Below are 19,721 nucleotides of genomic sequence, written 5' to 3'. Positions count from 1 at the left end.
CATTAAAGATACCATTCATCTGTATTTGGAATCTAAACAGGACACTGAAATGGCTACTCTAATTGTTGTACCATCTTTGTGAAGCGTGTGGCGCAGGCTAGACATGCCCGCTCTGGGGTGGCAGGGCTGTTCAGCTGGAATGGACCAGATAAACCTGCATCTTTTCGGGCTGCGGTCACAGCGTCTTTAATAGCGAAGAACACAGAACTGCCCAAGAACAATGTCGGCTCACCGATCCCCTAAAATAAGAGGGAGAATACATGAGAATAAGAATCAATCAAGTTCTTTGGGATATATTTGTCACAAACATACACTACTATTCTGCAGGGGCGCCGCTGGCCAATACGGGCCCTACAACAACATTCTGGTGGTCTCACGGATGAAAGTGTGATTTCTCATTCTGGGGGTACAAAACGGCATGGGCCCTTAGAATCGTCCTAACTTTCCTCCCCATAGCGGCACCCCGATGATATTTGATTTTTTTTTTTTAAGCTGTGTACTTTTTTTAAAAAGACACAATATGTATTTTTTGTAAAATATATTAAAAAAAAAACAAGAACACTAGGGTATATGCACAGTTAGTGTTTTTAGCCAATGATGAACTTCAGGTGAAACGTTTTTCTGACTATTTTAAATTTCAAAAGGTTCCTCTTACAGCACTGATGTTATAATGTAATTCAAATATAGTCAGTTAAGTAGTCTTAAGCATTCATTTAGCTGTTTGGGACTTGTGGAGCTGAGCATCGATGGATTTGCTCGACAGTGTTTAGATTGACACACTCTCAATTTACGAGAACTTCAGTGTTAAGCTGCGTTGACACAATCTACTTTGTAAAATAAATGTAGAAATAAAGATGAATTGAATTGAATGAACTGGTCAAGCGTAAAACGAGATGAAAGACCATGTAAACACAAGCGCCGTCAGTAGCAGCAGGCTAGCGCAGAAACTCCATTGAAAATACTGGGGTAAAATAAATTTCCATATTTTAATGAGATGGCAGGAAAAATTGGAATTTAATGCAGTGCTTCTTGTCTAGTTTGAGGCCCACTTTATTTCGTATATCAATCAGGCAGTGAAGATTGCAGATTTTTAAAGAAATCAGATCTTAAACATGGCGATTTTGTAATGCCGCAACAGTTTACCAGAAGTTTGGACTGCTGACTGAAAATTAAAAGTCCATGTGCATATACCTAATTGTTCTTACTATAAACCAAACATCACTTTTCGCTGACATTCACTGACAAAAAAACTAAATTTCCATGACCTATAATGAGCAGCAAGCAGACAAATAGGAAAATGCATGTTTTCATGATTAATATATGACTAAAATCTGGTTGCAGAGACAAAAACGGACAAAAACAGTGATTAGCGAGCAACCTAATTAACTATATTCTCAATTCAGTCAGCAACCTCTTATACTACCCAATTAACACTACTACGAATGCCAATATAACCTCCACCGTTCAATAAACATATGAATATTGCATTTTTTTTCAGGGTTTTTTGCATTTAAATTTAAAAATTGTATTTTGGATTTGCCCCATTCCTTTATTTACTCATTAAAGTAACTCTGTGCATGTTAGAATGTATGTCCATTTGCTAAAACACAGCTTCCCATGAGTAAATGCTCCATCAGTGAGCACTTAAGTTAGGGATGCCTTCCATAAAAATGAAAGTCTGAGGCACATGTCAGAGCATGAGCACTAGAGGTGTGAACCCACACTGGTCTCACGGTTCGGTTCGGTTACGATTATCATGTTATTGATTCAGTTCAATTCAATATCTCGGTTCTTGGTTCTTTGGGATATATTGAATTGAACTGAATCAATGGCATGATAATCGTAACCGAACCGAACCGTAAGACCAGTGTGGGTTCACACCTCTAGTGCTCATGCTCTGACATGTGCCTCTTAACTCGGTGCATTATCTCGGTGCATTGACAATGCTTTCCATACAGTTTTATATTATTTTCACAGCAGCAATTCTTGTATTAAAATGTATTAATATATTTATATTTATGTACTATTTGTAATACAATTTTGTCCTTTAACACAAACAGTCAGATATATAAACTGTGCGTTTAAACAACCCGAGCATTTATAGCAAATAAACGCTTTCTGAGTCCTGTCTAGCAACAAATTCTTTCTCACACCCCTTTGATTGGTCTCGCGCTCAACTGAAAGGGCTGCGATTGGCTCTACGCGCTGGCGCTCTTCACAGATGAGTAAAGCCTGGTTTAAACACTGATAATCAGCAGCCGCGATCACAGCTGATCCATGATAGATGCTGTGGAGAAAACTCTGCAAACATGCGCTCGTGTCTGTATTCAGAAGTATCGCTGTAACTGCCGAGAGGAGAGGAAAAGTGACGCCAGCAGGTCAAATGGACCACAGTGAGAGAGAGAGAGAAATGGAGTTTACTTTCATTCTCTCAATAGCAGTGAACTAGGCGCTTCTGCTGTAAGTGTCAGTGAAAGGCTGATCCAGCAAACACACACACACAGTGAAATTGTGCACAGTTTCTATGTTTTTAAGTAGTTGGAGCATTGTAAATACTCGCGCTTGCCTCCCTCGCCATAGTAAGCTACTGCTACGAAGCGCATATGAGATAAATGACGTCAGTACATAATAACCGGTTATTATTTTTACTGAACCGATACCGAATTGTCTGCGGTGCACCGAGGAAACAATTAATTTTGACACCCCTAATGAGCACACGTGGTCTAGAACAGTGTTTCTCAACCATGTTCTTGGACGACCACCAACACTGCATGTTTTGGATGTCTCTTTTGTCTGTCATGCCCATTACAGGTCTTTTAATCTCTGCTAATGAGCTGATGATCTGAATCAGGTGTGTTTGTTTAAGGAGACATGGAAAATGTGCAGAGCTGGTGGTCTTCCAGGAAAAAAGTGGTTGGGAAACACAGATCTAGAAGCACATAACCAAAACTCGTGCTGTGCATAGGAGATCTGAGAAGTGCCACATCACTCATCAGGTGAATGAAACGTACGTTGCGCAAATCAAGTCTTGCTTCTAAAGGGTATGACTCAGTTATGACCAATAATTATGTCCACCTGTCCAACTTGATGAGCAGTTGTGCCTTGGAATGTAAACTTTCGGGAAATTGTGTTGTCTGTGACTTTCTCATTGTGCTACATCTTAAACTAAAAGCAGAACTTTTCCCTGCTCTCTGTGGATTTTAATATCAATCAAAGAAAATTAGATAATGAAATCACTCTGCTTTTCACAGAGAAGCTAGCTCGGTGCTGGTTAACATTTATTTAATTTCTACAGTGATAATTATATGAACTATGCAGTATCACATTTGATTATATTTGCCAGTTTATGTATCTGAAAACATTGCAGTTACAAAGGCCGTGCTGGAACGACACTTTGGGGGAAATTGCTTCCCCAACCTACCGTTGGGCACATGAAAAACATTAAAAGCACTGTTTATTTTACTATTATCTTTGCAAAAATGTATTCATTTTGCTTTTTTTTTTTTTTTTTTTTTTTTGCTGGTAGAGTTTTTTTTTTTCTTTTTATTTGACTGCTTCTTTACTGCATACTGCACAACATAATATATACCAAACTACCGAAATGTGACCTAAAACTGAAAACTGTGAGAAGTCTGTATTGTTGGACTCCTATAGGCTGCATTTAAGAAAAATTAGATAAAAAATATAAAAAACATGCAATACAAAATACATTTTGGTAAAGCAAATTTAAAAGAACAAAAATGCCTAATATAACATGACTTAAAATTATGTTCCATGAAAAATAAAATTCCCTGAAATTCAATGTCTGAAACAGACATGATATTCCAGAAATTCCTTATATAAATATGAAAATACATTTAGAATACTTTAAGTGATCCATGAACATAACCCGTGTTCACATCACCCATGAATACACCACTGTTTGTTCAGAATAGCGCCCTCTAGTGGCTAAAATTTCATACTATGATGGAATATTTTTTGTTTTTGACAGTTAAATGCAAAGTCAAACTCTACAAGGTTCTACATTGACTATTTGTGAGCCAATCAGCGCTTTGAATGCACACAAAAGGACAAATCATGATCATCTCAGAGACCGAGATCAGTGATTCTAAATTCATGCTTAAATTCATTACACTATATTTAGTTTTATAGTGCTGTGTTGAAATATGAAATAAATGCATTTTCACACAAGGTGAACCAAAACATTCGACACCTATGTACATCACTACCTTTTTAAATGCAGAGTTGTTAAAGTCGCATTTGGGTTTAAGTATTGAGTAGGATTAGGAATATAAAATAAGATACTTTATAAGTACTAATAAATAGCTAATATCTTAATAATAGGCATGTAATACGCCACTATTTAAGAGTGAGAATTGGTACTTTATCTGAGGTGTTACCAAAAACGTATATTTTTTAGATAGATTGCATAGTTAAATGTTAGAATGTTCTTTGAATTGATTTTGCACTAATTAGTTAGCCCACAAAGGGTCAACACTGTTTGACTGTCCACTGTACGTACGTGTGCTTGTGGGATTAATACTCCATTGCATACCAGCGAGATTGGCATTTGGAACCTTGTTACCCAAGCTACTGTAAAATCATGTGTCACTGATAGAATAATGTATACAAACATGTTAAAATAAGTTGTTAGCTGTGTAAAATGATGTGCTTTTTATATATATTAGATGCATTTTGAATATAAATTTGTTTGTAAGTAGCGGTGCCAGTAGGCTTATGATTTTTGTTTGAGTCAATTGGCAAAGGACAGAATACATTAGCACAACTTTGCTATGACTGTGGCTTGGAGGAAGAAAGAAAAATAAAAGTTGGCATCTGTGTGCGAGGACGGAGATGCAGTCTCTCTGAAAAGAGAGTGGTTCACATAAACTCGAACGATTCACGTCAGATGTTAACACAATCACATTAAATTATGAAAGTCAGCCACTGTTAATCATGTATGACCTGCTCAAATAGTCACAAAAAGTGATGTGTAGCCCTGAACATAATGCAGGAAAAATTTCATGTATTTCTTGTTCACATGTTCGAGTGAATCACCTTTGAGGAATAGATGGCGTGAGGGTTGGATGAGCCGGCTAAAAGGTAGACGTTAAAGTTGAGTGGGACGTCACAGACGGCTGGGATCTTGTACTGACCTGGACCACGTGTGTACAAAACACCAGATGGAGAATATTTCAGCTCCTCCATTGTGTAGAGACCCAATCCCTGTGTGAACGCTCCCTCAATCTAACAAACACACATGTGCATGTGATGTATATTCATGTATGGTCTGACATTACTAGAATAATCTTTGTTTTATGTAGTAAAACTATGAATTGTCTATGTAGGTAAACTAGAATCGTTATGAAAGTATTTCAAAAACAGCTGATTTCTACATCAGTATACTTTAAAATGTCATTTATTTCTATGACTGAAAGCTGAACTTGCAGCATAATTACTTCAGGGTTACATAAACCTTCAGTGTTTGTAGTAATACGATGATTTGGTGCTAAAGTTATATTTATTATTATTATCATCATCATGATTATTCATGCTAAATGATAAATCACAGCTAAATGTTTTGGTATAAAACGTGTGTATACATATATATTGTATTTTATTAATTACCTAGTTAATTTACTAATTAATTATCTAGTGTAGGTAGATAAATACTACACATTTAGGTAATATAATATAATATAATATAATATAATATAATATAATATAATATAATATAATATAATATAATATAATATAATATAATATAATAATAAAAAAACTTGAATGGTAAAAACTTAAAATCTATTCTTGTACCTGTCACAAGGGGGCGCTAATACAAAAAAAAACATTTATTCCGTAATCTAATATGCATTTGTTGCTAGAAAGAATTAATTTGTATATAAAATCCTACCTGACCGATATCAATGGATGGATTTATACTTCGGCCGATATCAACAACAATATCTGTCCTTAAGGTCTATGAGGAAAAGATGCAGTATGTTAAATAGGTTTTACAATCAGAATGTGCATATGGTGCAAATTATCCGCATTTATCTGGATTTACCCTGTACTCTCCAGTCAGACAGTCCAGCTCCACCTCACTGCAGCAAACCGCATATGTAAAGTAAGCATAAGGTCTTCCCTCCTGCTTCTCCCAGTCCATGTCCAGATCATGACCTCTAAAAACAGACAAAACGCTTCTTCAGCATCAAACAGAAACTGCTTGTTTTGTCTGGTTTTGAGCATTTGTTTAAAACCCCTGAACTCAACAAACACTTTAATGTCTGTAAAGTAGATTTCAAAAACAAAAACACTGCTTTTGCTTTTAAGTGAAATCTGGATGTTTACCTGTAATATCCTGTAGCTGACAGACTGATTTTCTCTAAAAATGCTTTCATAATCTGTTAAGACACAAATACAATATAAAATGAATGAAAAATGAAAGCATGTGCGATTTATGAAAAAAGAGAGCAAACAATTTGTTAAAAAGCTGAATTATCTTCGACACAACCTTCAGTAGCATTTTTTTTTTGTGTGAGTAATAATATAATATAATATAATATAATATAATATAATATAATATAATATAATATAATATAATATAATATAATATAATATAATATAATATAATATAATATAATATAATATAATATTATATAATATTATATAATATAATATAATATAATAAAACATTTTATAATATTTTATAATTTATATATTCTGATAATTTGATGAATATAGCACAATATATTTTCTATTACATAATATTACATGTCAATATAATATAAAGCAATTGTACTGTTTATTTTTAATAAATGAGATGAAAAATTCTAAACAAAATTATTAAACTATTTAAATGTTATACATTTATCTTTAAAGAAATTAAAAAACAGTGATGGCGTACATGATTTATTAAAAATTAAATATATTAAAAAAATGATTCAATCTATTGACGTTTCATTAATATAATAACATATATTTAAACAACTGTATTACGTGTAGTAAATTAATAATATATTACACTAATAAAATATCAATAAAATACATAAAAGCTAAATTAATCAAATAATAATTCATTATTAATAAGGTTATTTATTAAAACAATAAATAACAATAAAAACATTCATTTAGATAATATGGCCTTACCTTATATTGTCAATCAATCAATCATTTTCTTTTCGGCTTAATCCCTTTATTAATCGGGGGCCACCACAGCGGAATGAACGGCCAACTTATCGAGCATATGTTTTTCGCAGTGGATGCCATGCCAGCTGCAACTGACATCCATACACTATGGCCAATTTATACATACTATACACTATGGCCAATTTAGCCAACCCAATTCACCTATACCGCATGTCTTTGGACTTTGTGGGGGAAACCGGAGCACCCGGAGGAAACCCACGCGAACACGGGGAGAACATGCAAACTCCACACAGAAACGGCAACTGACCCAGTCTCGAACCAGCAACCTTCATGCTGTGAGGCAATCTTGCTACCCACTGTGTCACCGTGATTAATAAATTAATAAACCTTATACTAATAAAGTATATTAAATATTGCTATGGATGAATTTTTTTCTTAAATAATTATTTCTTAAATATATATATATATATATATATATATATATATATATATATATATATATATATATATATATATATATATATATATATAATATTTCTTCAAATTACTTGATCAGATTTAAAACTATGCAACATCCATATAGAATATCACAGCATTAATCAATGTATCAATCATCTCTGTTTTGCCATAAAAGTAAAAATGTAAATAAGGTTTGCTGATTTTACCCAGTTCTGCCACTTCCCCTTAGGATCCTTCTTTCTGACTGGCTCCAGTCTGTTGTACAATATTTGGCAGGCATCCTGTAAAAGTATGATTTTAACACTCCAAAAATGCATTAAAAACATAAAATGTCCAATAAAAATCTTCTCCTGAATCAAATCTGCCTCCTACAGACTGAGGAAAACAACAAATTCTGTTTTCAATCTAATCTGATGTTTTTAAAATGCAGTGTTTGTACCTGCACAGCCATCCCATTGGCATCGGTACCAAAGGACGCAGCAGACGGACAGGTATTCGGGACACACTGTGTGCTGGTTTCAGAAATGTGGATCAAAGATGCAGGAATATTCAGCTCTCGACTGGCCACCTGTGATAAAACAACCAAGATCAGCCCAAAAACTAATTTGCTGCGAGCAGTGTTCACTTTTCCAGAAAGTTTTGATGTAGAATTAGTCTCATGCTGACTTAACACCAAACGTTGATATAACTGCTCGTACTATTTGAGTATATAACATACAAAGTCGATTCAACAGAGATGAAATTGCATCAGGGCATGAGGCAAATGAGGCAAAATGCTCGAAATATCTGCAGCATTAAAAAATGTAGAAAGATCAAATGTATCTCGAGCAGACAATACACATGAGTCAAAAAACATCCTACGAGTAATCTGGAAAACAATGCACACGTTTGCGTTTCATTTGACGAGAACGCACAGTTAGTCTTTTTTAAAATGCCAATTTAGTTTTAGTCTAGTTATAATTGACAAAATTTCATAACATTTAATTGAACATTCGTATTCTTTTATTTCACACAAAAACATGAAATTAAATTTGTTTAGTCGACTAAATTAAGAGTAGTTTAGTCAACTCAACTAAAATAACAATTGTAGTCAATGCTTTATTACATTAAGCATGTGTCTAAAATGTTTAAGCATATTTTATACACAACTGCAGTAAATACTTACTCTCATTTACTTTCTATCTGTATGCCCGGTATTTTAAAGAAAAAAAACTGTGATCAGTGTTTCTCAACCACGTTCCTAAAGGACCACCAGCTTTGCGCATTTTACATGTTTCCTTAACATTAGTAGAGGCTGAAAGACCTGAAATGGGTGTGACAGACAATAAAGACATCCAAAACATGCAGTGCTGGTGGTCCTATAGGAACGTGGTTGACAACCACTGCCATACATCAGTGTTGCCAGGGTCAAAGTTTTCCTGCAATTGAACTCTTTAGCAAAGTTGTAAGAATAAAAAATATGAAGTTTTGGGTTGCAACTACTTTTATAACTTGTATCAAAATGTTTCTTTCTTGCAAATCCCGGTGTTGGTTTTGAGTTATCATTGGGCTGGAAAATATACTTGGACCTGGCAACCCTGCTGGAGCCTCACATGCACTCACAATATTTAATATACAGCACTGATGTGGTATAACACACATGGTCATCCATAAAATGCAAACAAAGTCCTGTTTTTGAAGGAGACAATCAGACGTCATACTGTAAAACTATGTAACTACCATAAAAAAACAATAGCTTATGTGTAAAAGAATAATGCTGCATCCAGTCTCGCTGCTTTTCTGATGTAATTTCCAACTTATTCCTAATAGCAAATCTTCTCCCAAAATGAAAGTGACCTCTTTGTTTACAAGTTTCAAGTCATTATCTCCATGTGATTTGCATTTAAATTCAGAAACTGGACAGTTTTTCCCATTCAAAACTATATCAGTGACATGTCTTGTGTATTCTGTATAGTCTTTGATGCTAACAAACAGCTAGAACCATGTGCTCTTCTGATTGATGCTTAGAAGGAGATTTTCACACCCTTAAATCCGTGCACAATCATGGAATCGTAAGTCAACGATAAGCATTATTAGGTCTTATTTGCTAATGAAAATGTCAATACATTTTCATCACACTTACTGTTACAAATGTATTTGTTATTGTAAAACAATATATATATCATGAACATTATAAGTCAATGAAATTAGCACTAGCTGTACCTGTTGGATTTTAGTGTGTAGGCCTTGACCCATTTCCGCCCCGCCGTGGCTCACTAGCACAGATCCATCCTTATAAATGTGCACTAGAGCAGCAGCCTTCGGTATGAACACACAAAAACACAGATAAATCATCTGGGGGTCAACTATCTGGAAGTTTAAAACTGTCTACAGCAGGGGTGGGCAAACTCGGTCCTGGAGGGCCGGTGTCCTGCATAGTTTTGCTTCAACACTAATCAAACACACCTGAACATGCTAATCAGTGTCTTCAAGATCACTAATTATCTATAAGCAGGTGTGTTTGAAAAGAGTTGGAGCTAAACTGTGCAGGACACCGGCCCTCCAGGACCGAGTTTGCTGACCCCTGGTCTACAGCATGTTTTAGGGAAGGGTAAACCTGGTTGAGGAAGCCCTCAGCAAAGCCAATGCCGTATTTAATGGGTATGATGGAGATTCCTCTCTTCTTGAACTGGTTCTGCTGGTTGAAGACATTAATGGCTTGACGGCGATGACTGAAGTCAGATTTCTCCATACACTCTTTCCAGCAGCGCACGAGGTTTTCTGGGTCGAACTCCATCTTGTAGTGAGTGAGGGAAACTTGCTTGTACATGTTTATCTCCCTGATCTGCAAAAGCAAAATGATGAGATGAAAAAAAATTAAGTTGAATAAAAGTTTACTGCTTTATCAGCAGACACTGTATTCATTACAAATACAAATAAAGAAACAAAAAGGTCCACATTTGTAAATTAAATGTACATATGGATGCCAAAACAGAACAAATGTGTAGTACAAATGTCAGCATCAAAGGTACCTATAAATAATAAGCATGAAAAAAATCTATATTAATGAAAATTATTAATTAAATAATAATTTCAGTTTGATAATGTATTTCTAACTGAAATTGGAATATTGACTAGGGGGGCGGGGTTTATTTTGTGCTCCTCATCTCATCATTTGGAGGGGTGTGGCTAAGCATATTTCGCCCAACCTGTCAAACTGACATAATCAGAGAAGGACTGGAGCAAATGATCCGGTTTTGATTAAAGATTACCAAAACAACCCTTTTTTTTCAGTGGATTAACGAATTATTTGTTCACCGTAAGATTAACAATGTGTGCTAACAAATTAAATATAGTAAATTTTGTTACATTTTAAACTCGGACTTATTATTTACTGTATCAGAAATTATTATTACTGTATCAGAATTATTTACTGTATCAGAAAAAACAAAAAATAAATAAGTAAAAACAAAGAAAAAAATATTTATTACCAAATTAACATCAATGGCTACATTATTAAATAAATATTCATTGCCATGTGAGCATCAAAGGCTGAAATAAATAAATGAATGAATAAATACAAAAATATGATGATGATAATAATAATAATAACAATAAGTAATATTATTATATGCAAGGCTATTTTCATGCTAGTATGAATGAATGGATCATTAGCATTTGCATTACAACTGCAATACATTAAACTGCAATACATAAAATAGACATATAAAAAAATATGCACATACACATTCCCTTAAACAGCAGTCCATTTACTTGATCATTCAAGAGTTCACACTTAGCTGATGATTGATTATTAAGTGTGTTTGGCATGCTGTGCCAGGACAGAGCCCTGACCTCATAAGATCCTCGAGCCCAGGGCTCCATCCCGTTGCAGGGCGAGAGGGGAGTTTGAGCTCAGGTAGACCTCGAAAAACTCCCCTGCTGTAGTAGCTAATAAACAGATGGGATAAGATATAACTACTTACCAGGAGCACATATATGAAGCTGATTTGGATTTAGTCAATTGACTTAATTTGTATTTTTGGATGTTGGGAGGAAACTGGGGGACCCGGGGGAAACCTACGTGAGCTCGGGGAGATGTGTAAACTCTACATGAACGTCGGCTGGCTTACTAAGGACCAGTGACGTTCTTGTTGTGAGGCGACAGTGCTAACCACTGGGCCACCACGCCACCCATCTAAGAAAGGAGGAGGAGTAGGGGTGGAAGGGGGGATTCTTCAAAACGAAGATAGCTGTGATATGTAACCGAGGGTATTTATAGTGACTAAGGAACTGTCTGATTGTTGAATCATGAATTGGCTAATGCATGACTGGCTGTGTTCAATCATAAGCACGTGATCCTCTCGAAATTAGTTTATAAATAAACTCCACTCAGTGAAATGTATCATAATTTCTAATAATATGTTTTACGTTTCATGATGTAAATAGGCCAAACATAAATCTCATTTTGTGCCTGCATGAGACAAACCTCTTCAGGTCGACGTCCGAGTTGAAGAGCCACATCATCAATCATACTCTCGATGACCAGCATGCACTGGGGCACACCGAACCCTCTGAATGCAGTGTTGGAGGGCAGGTTTGTCCTGCAGGCTGCAGATCGTCCGCGCAGGTTGGGAATGTTATAGGCATTATCGAGATGCAGGAGGATCTTCTCGGCGACCTGGACAAGTAAAGCATAAAAATAACACAGTATAAATTTGGCATTGTGAATGCACTCAGGAGCCATTTGCTGATGGTGTGGATTAAAAGTATTTAATGTTGTAAATAATAATCATACTTCACAAGACCACAATGTATTATCAGGAGCCACAGGTATTGATTTTGTGTTGCTTGTATGTTTTTTTTTACTCTGAAAGTGACTTATGACTTCCATTTTATGAATAAATTTGAACCCCAGTCTTAACAAAAATTTAGGCAAGACACTAAACAAATTATAAGAAAATAACTAGTAGTTATCACCATACTTCCTCAGTTGATTAGTTTTTAATTAAGAATTGCAAACATTTTTTGTCTTACATGTTTTCTAATGTGGTCTAATTAACCAAATGAGGCATTTTTTCAGTAAACATACTAATTTGCATACATTTCTAGCACAAAGGGTCATTTTTTGTTTACATATTAAAGTCAAAGGTTTTTACAGAGGGGATTTTGGGAATCTATTTTTATCCATCTACAATCTCAGAAATAAAGGTACAAAACCTGTCACTGGGGTGGTACCTTTTCAAAAAGTAAGCTTTTTTGCACATAACAGGTCCACATTTGTAAATTAAAGGTACATATTAATGTCTAAAAAGTACAAATGTGTACCTCATAGTGCATTAAAAGGTACAAAAGTATACCCTAAAGGTAATTGTTTTTACTTTTAAGGTACCAATGTGCAGCTGTAAGCTATAAAAGTGTTCCTTTACCTTTAAAACAGCCAGAATTGTTTTTTCTTTGCAATTCTTGTCAGCATAAAATGTATATATGATCATGCAAATATTATACAGTATAAAATAATGCCTCTGTAAAACCTTTAGAATACAGATATGAATAAAACTGCATTTTGTTGTTTGTAAGCTGCTGCAGTGGCTCAGAGTAGACAAAAAAAACTAGTTTTGAGAATGTAAGAATGTAGATTTTTCTCCAGAAGTCATCTCACCAGTACGGATTCATCTACTTTGTTTCCAGAATTGGCGTAGTACTGGAAATCAGCTGCTGTTATCCTCCCGTTCTTCATGAATCCCACCTGTTGGGGTCCAACTCAGTTAAAATATGCCAACATATGAATACATGACATATATATACACACATGTTGGCAAATTTATAGAAAATCAACTAGCCTTGTATTTTCCCCACACTGGGTGACGTCCTCCGGTTATCAGCATGTCTTCTCCTCTTTCCAAAACGCATCGTACTGGACATCCAGTTCTAGACAGGTAGAGTTTTTTTACCAAACACTTTTGGAACCATTCATTCATTCATTTATTTTCCTTCCGCTAAGTCCCTTTATTCATCAAGCGTCGCGACAGTGGAATGAACCACCAACTAATCCAGCATAAGTTTTACACAGCTGCAACCCAGTACTGGGAAACATCCATATGCACTCATTCACACACATACACTACGGACAATTTAGTTTATTCAATTCACCTGTACCGCATGTCTTTGGACTGTGGGGGAAACCAGAGCACCCGGAGGAAACCCACGTAAACACGGGGAGAACATGCAAACTCCACAAAAAAGCATCAACTGACCTGCCAGGACTCAAACCAGCGATCTTCTTGCTTTGAGACAACCACTGAGCAATGTGTCGCCTTTCAGAACCATTTTTTTAAATTTTTGTATAAATTAAATTGAATTTAAATGTATCTGTATGTATGTAAATGTGTTTCAACTCACTTCCAGGCAGCAGCTGCAGTGATGGAGGCCAAAATGGCAGTTTTGGTGACCTTTCCCCCGAAGGCTCCGCCCAATCGCTTAACGTGACAAGTAACACGATTGGATGGAATTCCCAACGTCTCGGCTACTGCCTCCTACAACCAATTAGAACAAAAAAAAATTTCATGTATGCTTTTTTTGTTTTGCAACAATTAAATAAAAATGTAATTAAAAATAAAATAAAATCATAATAAATTAAAACATTAAATGAAAAGCAATGAAACAACTATAACAACTAATAAAACAACTAAATGACTAAAATAAAATTAGTTTTGGCTACTGACTCTAGATTGTAATGATGACTTAATGTTGTAATGGTGATTGAGTTGATGACTCAAACTCTAGATTGTTTAATTTTTTTTTGTAAAAAAATGTTTTTAATAAATAGTTTAGCTTTTTAGGTACCTGATCTGATAGGAAAAGCTAAAGTAAATAACAAAGTAAAATAATAAATAAATAAATAATAAAATAATAAAAAATTCTCAGGAACTGACTCCTACAATGAATTTATGCTTTTAATTTCCCTGACAATATTGTCCCTAATTATTATTAATAATATTAAGAATAAGAATAAGAAGAATACTGATTATTATTATTATCATTACTACTACTATTATCCCTGATAATAATAAAACAACAACAACAACAACAATAATAATAGATAGCAATTATTATTAGGTGACGCAGTGGCGCAGTAGGTAGTGCTGTCGCCTCACACCAAGAAGGTCGCTGGTTTAAGCCTTGGCTGGGTCAGTTGGCGTTTCTGTGTGGAGTTTGCATTTTCTCTCTGCGCTCGCGTGGGTTTCCTCCAGGTGCTCCGGTTTCCCCCACAGTCCAAAGACATGTGGTATAGGTGAATTGGGTAGGCTAAATTATCCGTAGTGTATGAGTGTGAGTGAGTGTGTATGGATGTTTCCCAGAGATGGGTTGCGGCTGGAAGAGCATGCGCTACGTAAAACATGTGCTGGATAAGTTGGCGGTTCATTCCGCTGTGGCGATCCCGGATTAATAAAGGGACTAAGCCGAAAAGAAAATGAATGAATGAATGAATGAGTAATTAATATTATTACTACTATTTATTATTATTATTATTATTACTATTACTACTATTTATTATTATTATTATTATTATTATTATTATTACTCTTATCCCTAATAATGATAAAAAAAAATTATAATAGCAATAATATTAATAATAAAAACAGCAACATAACAGTAACAAAAATAACAATAAAATAAAATTAAAAATCTAAAATAAGTTTTAGTATTTAAGTCAAAACAACATGGATGATGGCGGTTCATTCCGCTTTAGCAGCCCCTGATTAATAAAGGGACTAAGCCGAAAAGAAAATGAATGAATGAACATGGATGATTTTCCCCCCTAATCCACACAATGAATAAATAATTTAAATAGCTTATATTTTTGAGGCCTTTTTATTCCATGGTCAGCTCTATATGTAACTGAGCAGATATAAAATCTACCTGCGTATATGTAGGATGCTGAGTTGACAAATAAACCTTCATCTCCTTCTCTTCCCCAACTGGAACGATAAGAAAACTCTGTGTTTCCATGTAGAAATGCTCCTGTCCTCCAATCCGAATCTCCCCTAAGAAACACGAAACAGCTCATATTAAAACATGAATCAGGAAATCAAGCAGGAAGTGTGCTTAATAATGGATAAAGTAGCCCAATGTTACCTTCATACACTTGTTCGGCATCTCTCAATCCCTTTTCCACATCTCCTCGCTCGATCTGCCTCTTAGGCAGGAAGAAAGACTCTTTCTCGATGGCCTCCTGAAAAGAAGTTTTATGAGCATCTGTATCAAAACAGAATATCCAGTTGCATTACACAATTTGATTAAGTCCTCTCACCTCCAAAGTGAAGATGGGATCCTGTAGATCTTCGTAGCCTATATTTACCGCTGCCGCTCCACGTTTAGCATGTGCTTTCGAATCTGCAACCACAGCACAGATCATCTGACCCACACAGGACACCTGAGGACATAAAAGTTGCCATAATAAAAACTAGCTAAGTGAAGTGTGATGACAAATTTTTATGCTACTCAAAGAGGTCAGAGGAAGTCAATTAGCATGTTCCTAGCACATTTAAGTAACCTTCTGCTAACCTGAATCAGCATGTTTGATATGTTGAATGGATTTAAGAGGTTTAAAGCATGTTGCTAGCATGAAAAAACATGTTAACAGCATGTTTTGCAGTATAGTTAGCATGTTTTATGTTAGCATGAAATAGCACGTTGACAGCATGTTTTGTATTATGATTACCATGTTTTATGTTAGCATGACATATAATGCTAATATGAAATTACATGTTGACATTATGTTTTGTAGTATAGTTTGAATGTTTTATGTTAGCATGAAATATAATCCTGACATGAAATAACATGTTGACAGCATGTTTTGTAGTATGGTTAGCATATTTTATGTTAGCATGAGATGTAATGCTAATGTGAAATAACACGTTGACAGCATGTCTTATAGTATGGCTAGCATGTTTTATGTTAGCACGAAATATAATGATAACATGAAATAACATGTTGACAGCATGTTTTGTAGCATGGTTAGTGTGTTTTATGTTAGCATGAACTATACTTCTAACATGAAATAACATGTTGACAGCATGTTTTGTAGTATGGTTAGTGTGTTTTATGTTAAAATGACATATAAAGCTAATATGAAAGAGCGTGTTGACAGCATGTTTTGCAGTATGGTTACCATGTTTTATGTTAGCATGACATATAATGGTAATATGAAATTACATGTTGACATTATGTTTTGTAGTATAGTTTGAATGTTTTATGTTAGCATGAAATATAATCCTGACATGAAATAACATGTTGACAGCATGTTTTGTAGTATGGTTAGCATATTTTATGTTAGCATGAGATGTAATGCTAATGTGAAATAACACGTTGACAGCATGTTTTATAGTATGGTGAGCATGTTTTATGTTAGCACGAAATATAATGATAACATGAAATAACATGTTGACAGAATGTTTTGTAGCATGGTTAGTGTGTTTTATGTTAGCATGAACTATACTTCTAACATGAAATAACATGTTGACAGCATGTTTTGTAGTATGGTTAGTGTGTTTTTCATGTTAAAATGACATATAATGCTAATATGAAAGAGCGTGTTGACAGCATGTTTTGCAGTATGGTTACCATGTTTTATGTTAGCATGAAATATAATGCTAACCTGAAATAACATGCTGACAGCATGTTTTGTATTATGGTTAGCATATCGTTAGCATGAATTAAAATGTTTGCTAGCATGTTACTATTATGACTTGGAAAGTTTCTGGAACAGATACCAGTTTGTTAGCAATAATTAGTATGTTATTTGTAGTAGTAGATTAGTAGAGTTAGTATTAGTATGTACAAATTAGCAAGCTGCTAACATGTTTCTAACAGGAATTATCAGTTTGCAAGCATGTTCCCAACATGACTTCTTAACATTTTTTGCTAACATTGTTAGCATGAATATGTTACTAGCATGTTTCTAGAAGGACTTTGTCTACTGCTAATGTTTTTAGCATGCATTTATTAGAAGAACATGATTAGCATTTAGTTATGAATCAGCATGTTTGATGTTTGATGACAAACTTTAATGTTGGCTTGAGAAAGCCAGGTCAGAATAAAAAAAAAAAGTTTTGATAACTCAGAAAGATTTAAGATTTTATTCAGAAAGATTTAAGTAACATGTCGTTAGTATGGTTCAAGCATGTTTAGCATTCAGCTACCCTGAATTAGCATGTTTAACGTGTTTCATAAAATTATACCTCTAACAAGTTTTACCACATTTAGCATGTCAGATGAATTAGCATGTTGCTAGCAATGTTGATATTGTTACATTTAATTAGTATGTTATTTAATATGAATAAATGTAATAACAGAGACCTCATCTTCAGCCAGCAGTTCCTCATCATAGCCAGTAAAGGTTCTGAACTTTTTGCCTGGTATGTCTTTAGCAGTGATTACGTCCACCACACCAGGCAGCTTCAGAGCTTCACTGAAGTCAATATGACTGTAACATGAAGAGAACACAACCATTTATTTGTGGAGTTCTTGAACTGTTCAATTTCTGGGTTCATTTTAGTGTGAAAGTCACAAGCAGCCATAAATTATTGCAGTTTGCATACAAGTAATAATGCTCAATTTATCAAATAAATAACTGAACGTCAATATATAAATATATATTCATGTCAATAAACAAGCAAATAAACCAATATGACATTGGAGGCTGATATTAAAACATTAAAGTACATATTAATGACAACAAGACCATAAAGACAGTTCTTACGTGATTTTGGCATGTGGTTTGGAGCTGGTCACAATGACCAGGACAAGTTCACCATCAGTGTGTGGTAGATCATCACAGTACACCGCCTCTCCAGTAGCCTGACTCAGAGCTGACCGGTGCATCATAGGACGGCCCACCAGATCTTGAGCCGACTGACCCTCCAAGACATTCTATATATAAAAACACATAGTCGGCTATTTACTCTCTGTAGGATACAGTGCTTTTTACATAAAGTAATTGACCAGAAATTATAGGTAAAGAGAAACGAAGAGAGTATATGACTGTTGCAAGCTAGATTCAAACACAAAATTCCCATTTGAGCATCATAATAAAAAATTTTTGTGCATTACAATATTTCATACCCTGCTACCATAAATAATTTAATAATTAAGATTTAATTAGGACTAAAAACATCTGCAACTTGTTTATTTTTGTGTGATCGTTACATTAATAAATGATTAAAAAAAATGTATAGAAAATTGCATTTATCTAGGAAAATGTCACAATAAATGTCAACAATATCTCACATTTTCCAAGATGTAGCCCTAGATCTGATCAACCAAAGATCTTAATAACCAACCAAAGTTCTTAATGCATCTTATAGCAGGTGTAAACATGGCTAAAATTCCCAGTTAAGTAACATTAAGAGTTTGCCCACAGTTTTAAACAGTCAGCTAAAATCAAACAACACATCAGAGCATCATATAACACTACCTGAAACTCTTGATAACCAGGTTGAATGTGTTTTGGAAGAGGGAGAATCGCACTTCGCATCTCTTGTGGTACTTCCCTCTGAATCACATCCTGTTTAGAAAAAAGACACAAAATATATCATCTCGACGTTCATGTGATAACCATTTCCAAAAGTGGAACATACCTTTTCCTTCAGGTACTGGAGGATGAGCAGGTGGAATTTGAAAAGCAAACTCAAAGTCAGGGATCTTCGGAAATCCACTTTCCCGCCTGGAGCCGACGGGTCAAGTTTGACGTCATCGAACAGTGCGCTGTACGCATCGTTTAATGTCCCCTCTTCCCAAGGCCTTCAACAAAGAATGATAGAGTACAAAAAACAATGTAGGACTTGTATTTGAAAGGTTGAATGTTCTGGATGGAATTGAAGATTAGGAGAGTGAATGAACAGCAGTTTCTCCACCTTCGACAGCCATCTTAGGTGACCCTGAGCAAAGTAGCTAGCTCCTAATTGCTCCCCAGCTGCTGGAAGCAATAGCTGCCTACTGTGTGTGTGTGTGTGTGTGTGTGCCCTCTCACTTCTCACTTGTGTGTGCACTTGGAACTTTAACATTACATAATTGACAATACTTAGTTCACTCACTTCACTTTCAGAATAAAGAAACACATAAAGGTTTGGAAA

The 19,721-nt window shown here is 35.0% G+C and overlaps 1 protein-coding gene across 1 annotated transcript in view; it reads right to left on the bottom strand.

Annotated features, from left to right (window-relative positions):
• Nucleotides 1-19,721, bottom strand: part of aox6 (aldehyde oxidase 6) — a 32,975-nt gene that overhangs the window by 966 nt on the left and 12,288 nt on the right. The window contains exons 15-34 of the mRNA XM_056447825.1: nucleotides 19,227-19,389; nucleotides 19,064-19,153; nucleotides 18,350-18,519; nucleotides 17,947-18,073; nucleotides 15,899-16,021; nucleotides 15,724-15,820; nucleotides 15,508-15,632; nucleotides 13,987-14,120; nucleotides 13,428-13,515; nucleotides 13,247-13,333; nucleotides 12,074-12,265; nucleotides 10,202-10,429; nucleotides 9,808-9,903; nucleotides 8,045-8,173; nucleotides 7,812-7,886; nucleotides 6,349-6,401; nucleotides 6,065-6,179; nucleotides 5,912-5,977; nucleotides 5,059-5,247; nucleotides 72-239 (exon numbers count right to left, since the gene is read on the bottom strand). Of these exons, the coding sequence (XP_056303800.1) occupies nucleotides 72-239; nucleotides 5,059-5,247; nucleotides 5,912-5,977; nucleotides 6,065-6,179; nucleotides 6,349-6,401; nucleotides 7,812-7,886; nucleotides 8,045-8,173; nucleotides 9,808-9,903; nucleotides 10,202-10,429; nucleotides 12,074-12,265; nucleotides 13,247-13,333; nucleotides 13,428-13,515; nucleotides 13,987-14,120; nucleotides 15,508-15,632; nucleotides 15,724-15,820; nucleotides 15,899-16,021; nucleotides 17,947-18,073; nucleotides 18,350-18,519; nucleotides 19,064-19,153; nucleotides 19,227-19,389 (2,515 nt within the window). The remainder of the gene's footprint in view (nucleotides 1-71; nucleotides 240-5,058; nucleotides 5,248-5,911; nucleotides 5,978-6,064; nucleotides 6,180-6,348; nucleotides 6,402-7,811; nucleotides 7,887-8,044; nucleotides 8,174-9,807; nucleotides 9,904-10,201; nucleotides 10,430-12,073; nucleotides 12,266-13,246; nucleotides 13,334-13,427; nucleotides 13,516-13,986; nucleotides 14,121-15,507; nucleotides 15,633-15,723; nucleotides 15,821-15,898; nucleotides 16,022-17,946; nucleotides 18,074-18,349; nucleotides 18,520-19,063; nucleotides 19,154-19,226; nucleotides 19,390-19,721) is intronic.

This window comes from Danio aesculapii, chromosome 22 (genome assembly GCF_903798145.1).
Source record: "Danio aesculapii chromosome 22, fDanAes4.1, whole genome shotgun sequence".
NCBI classification, from domain to species: Eukaryota; Metazoa; Chordata; class Actinopteri; order Cypriniformes; family Danionidae; genus Danio; species Danio aesculapii.
The sequence above is the reverse complement of the archived record's forward strand: the minus strand, read 5'-3'. Positions and strand labels throughout refer to the sequence as shown.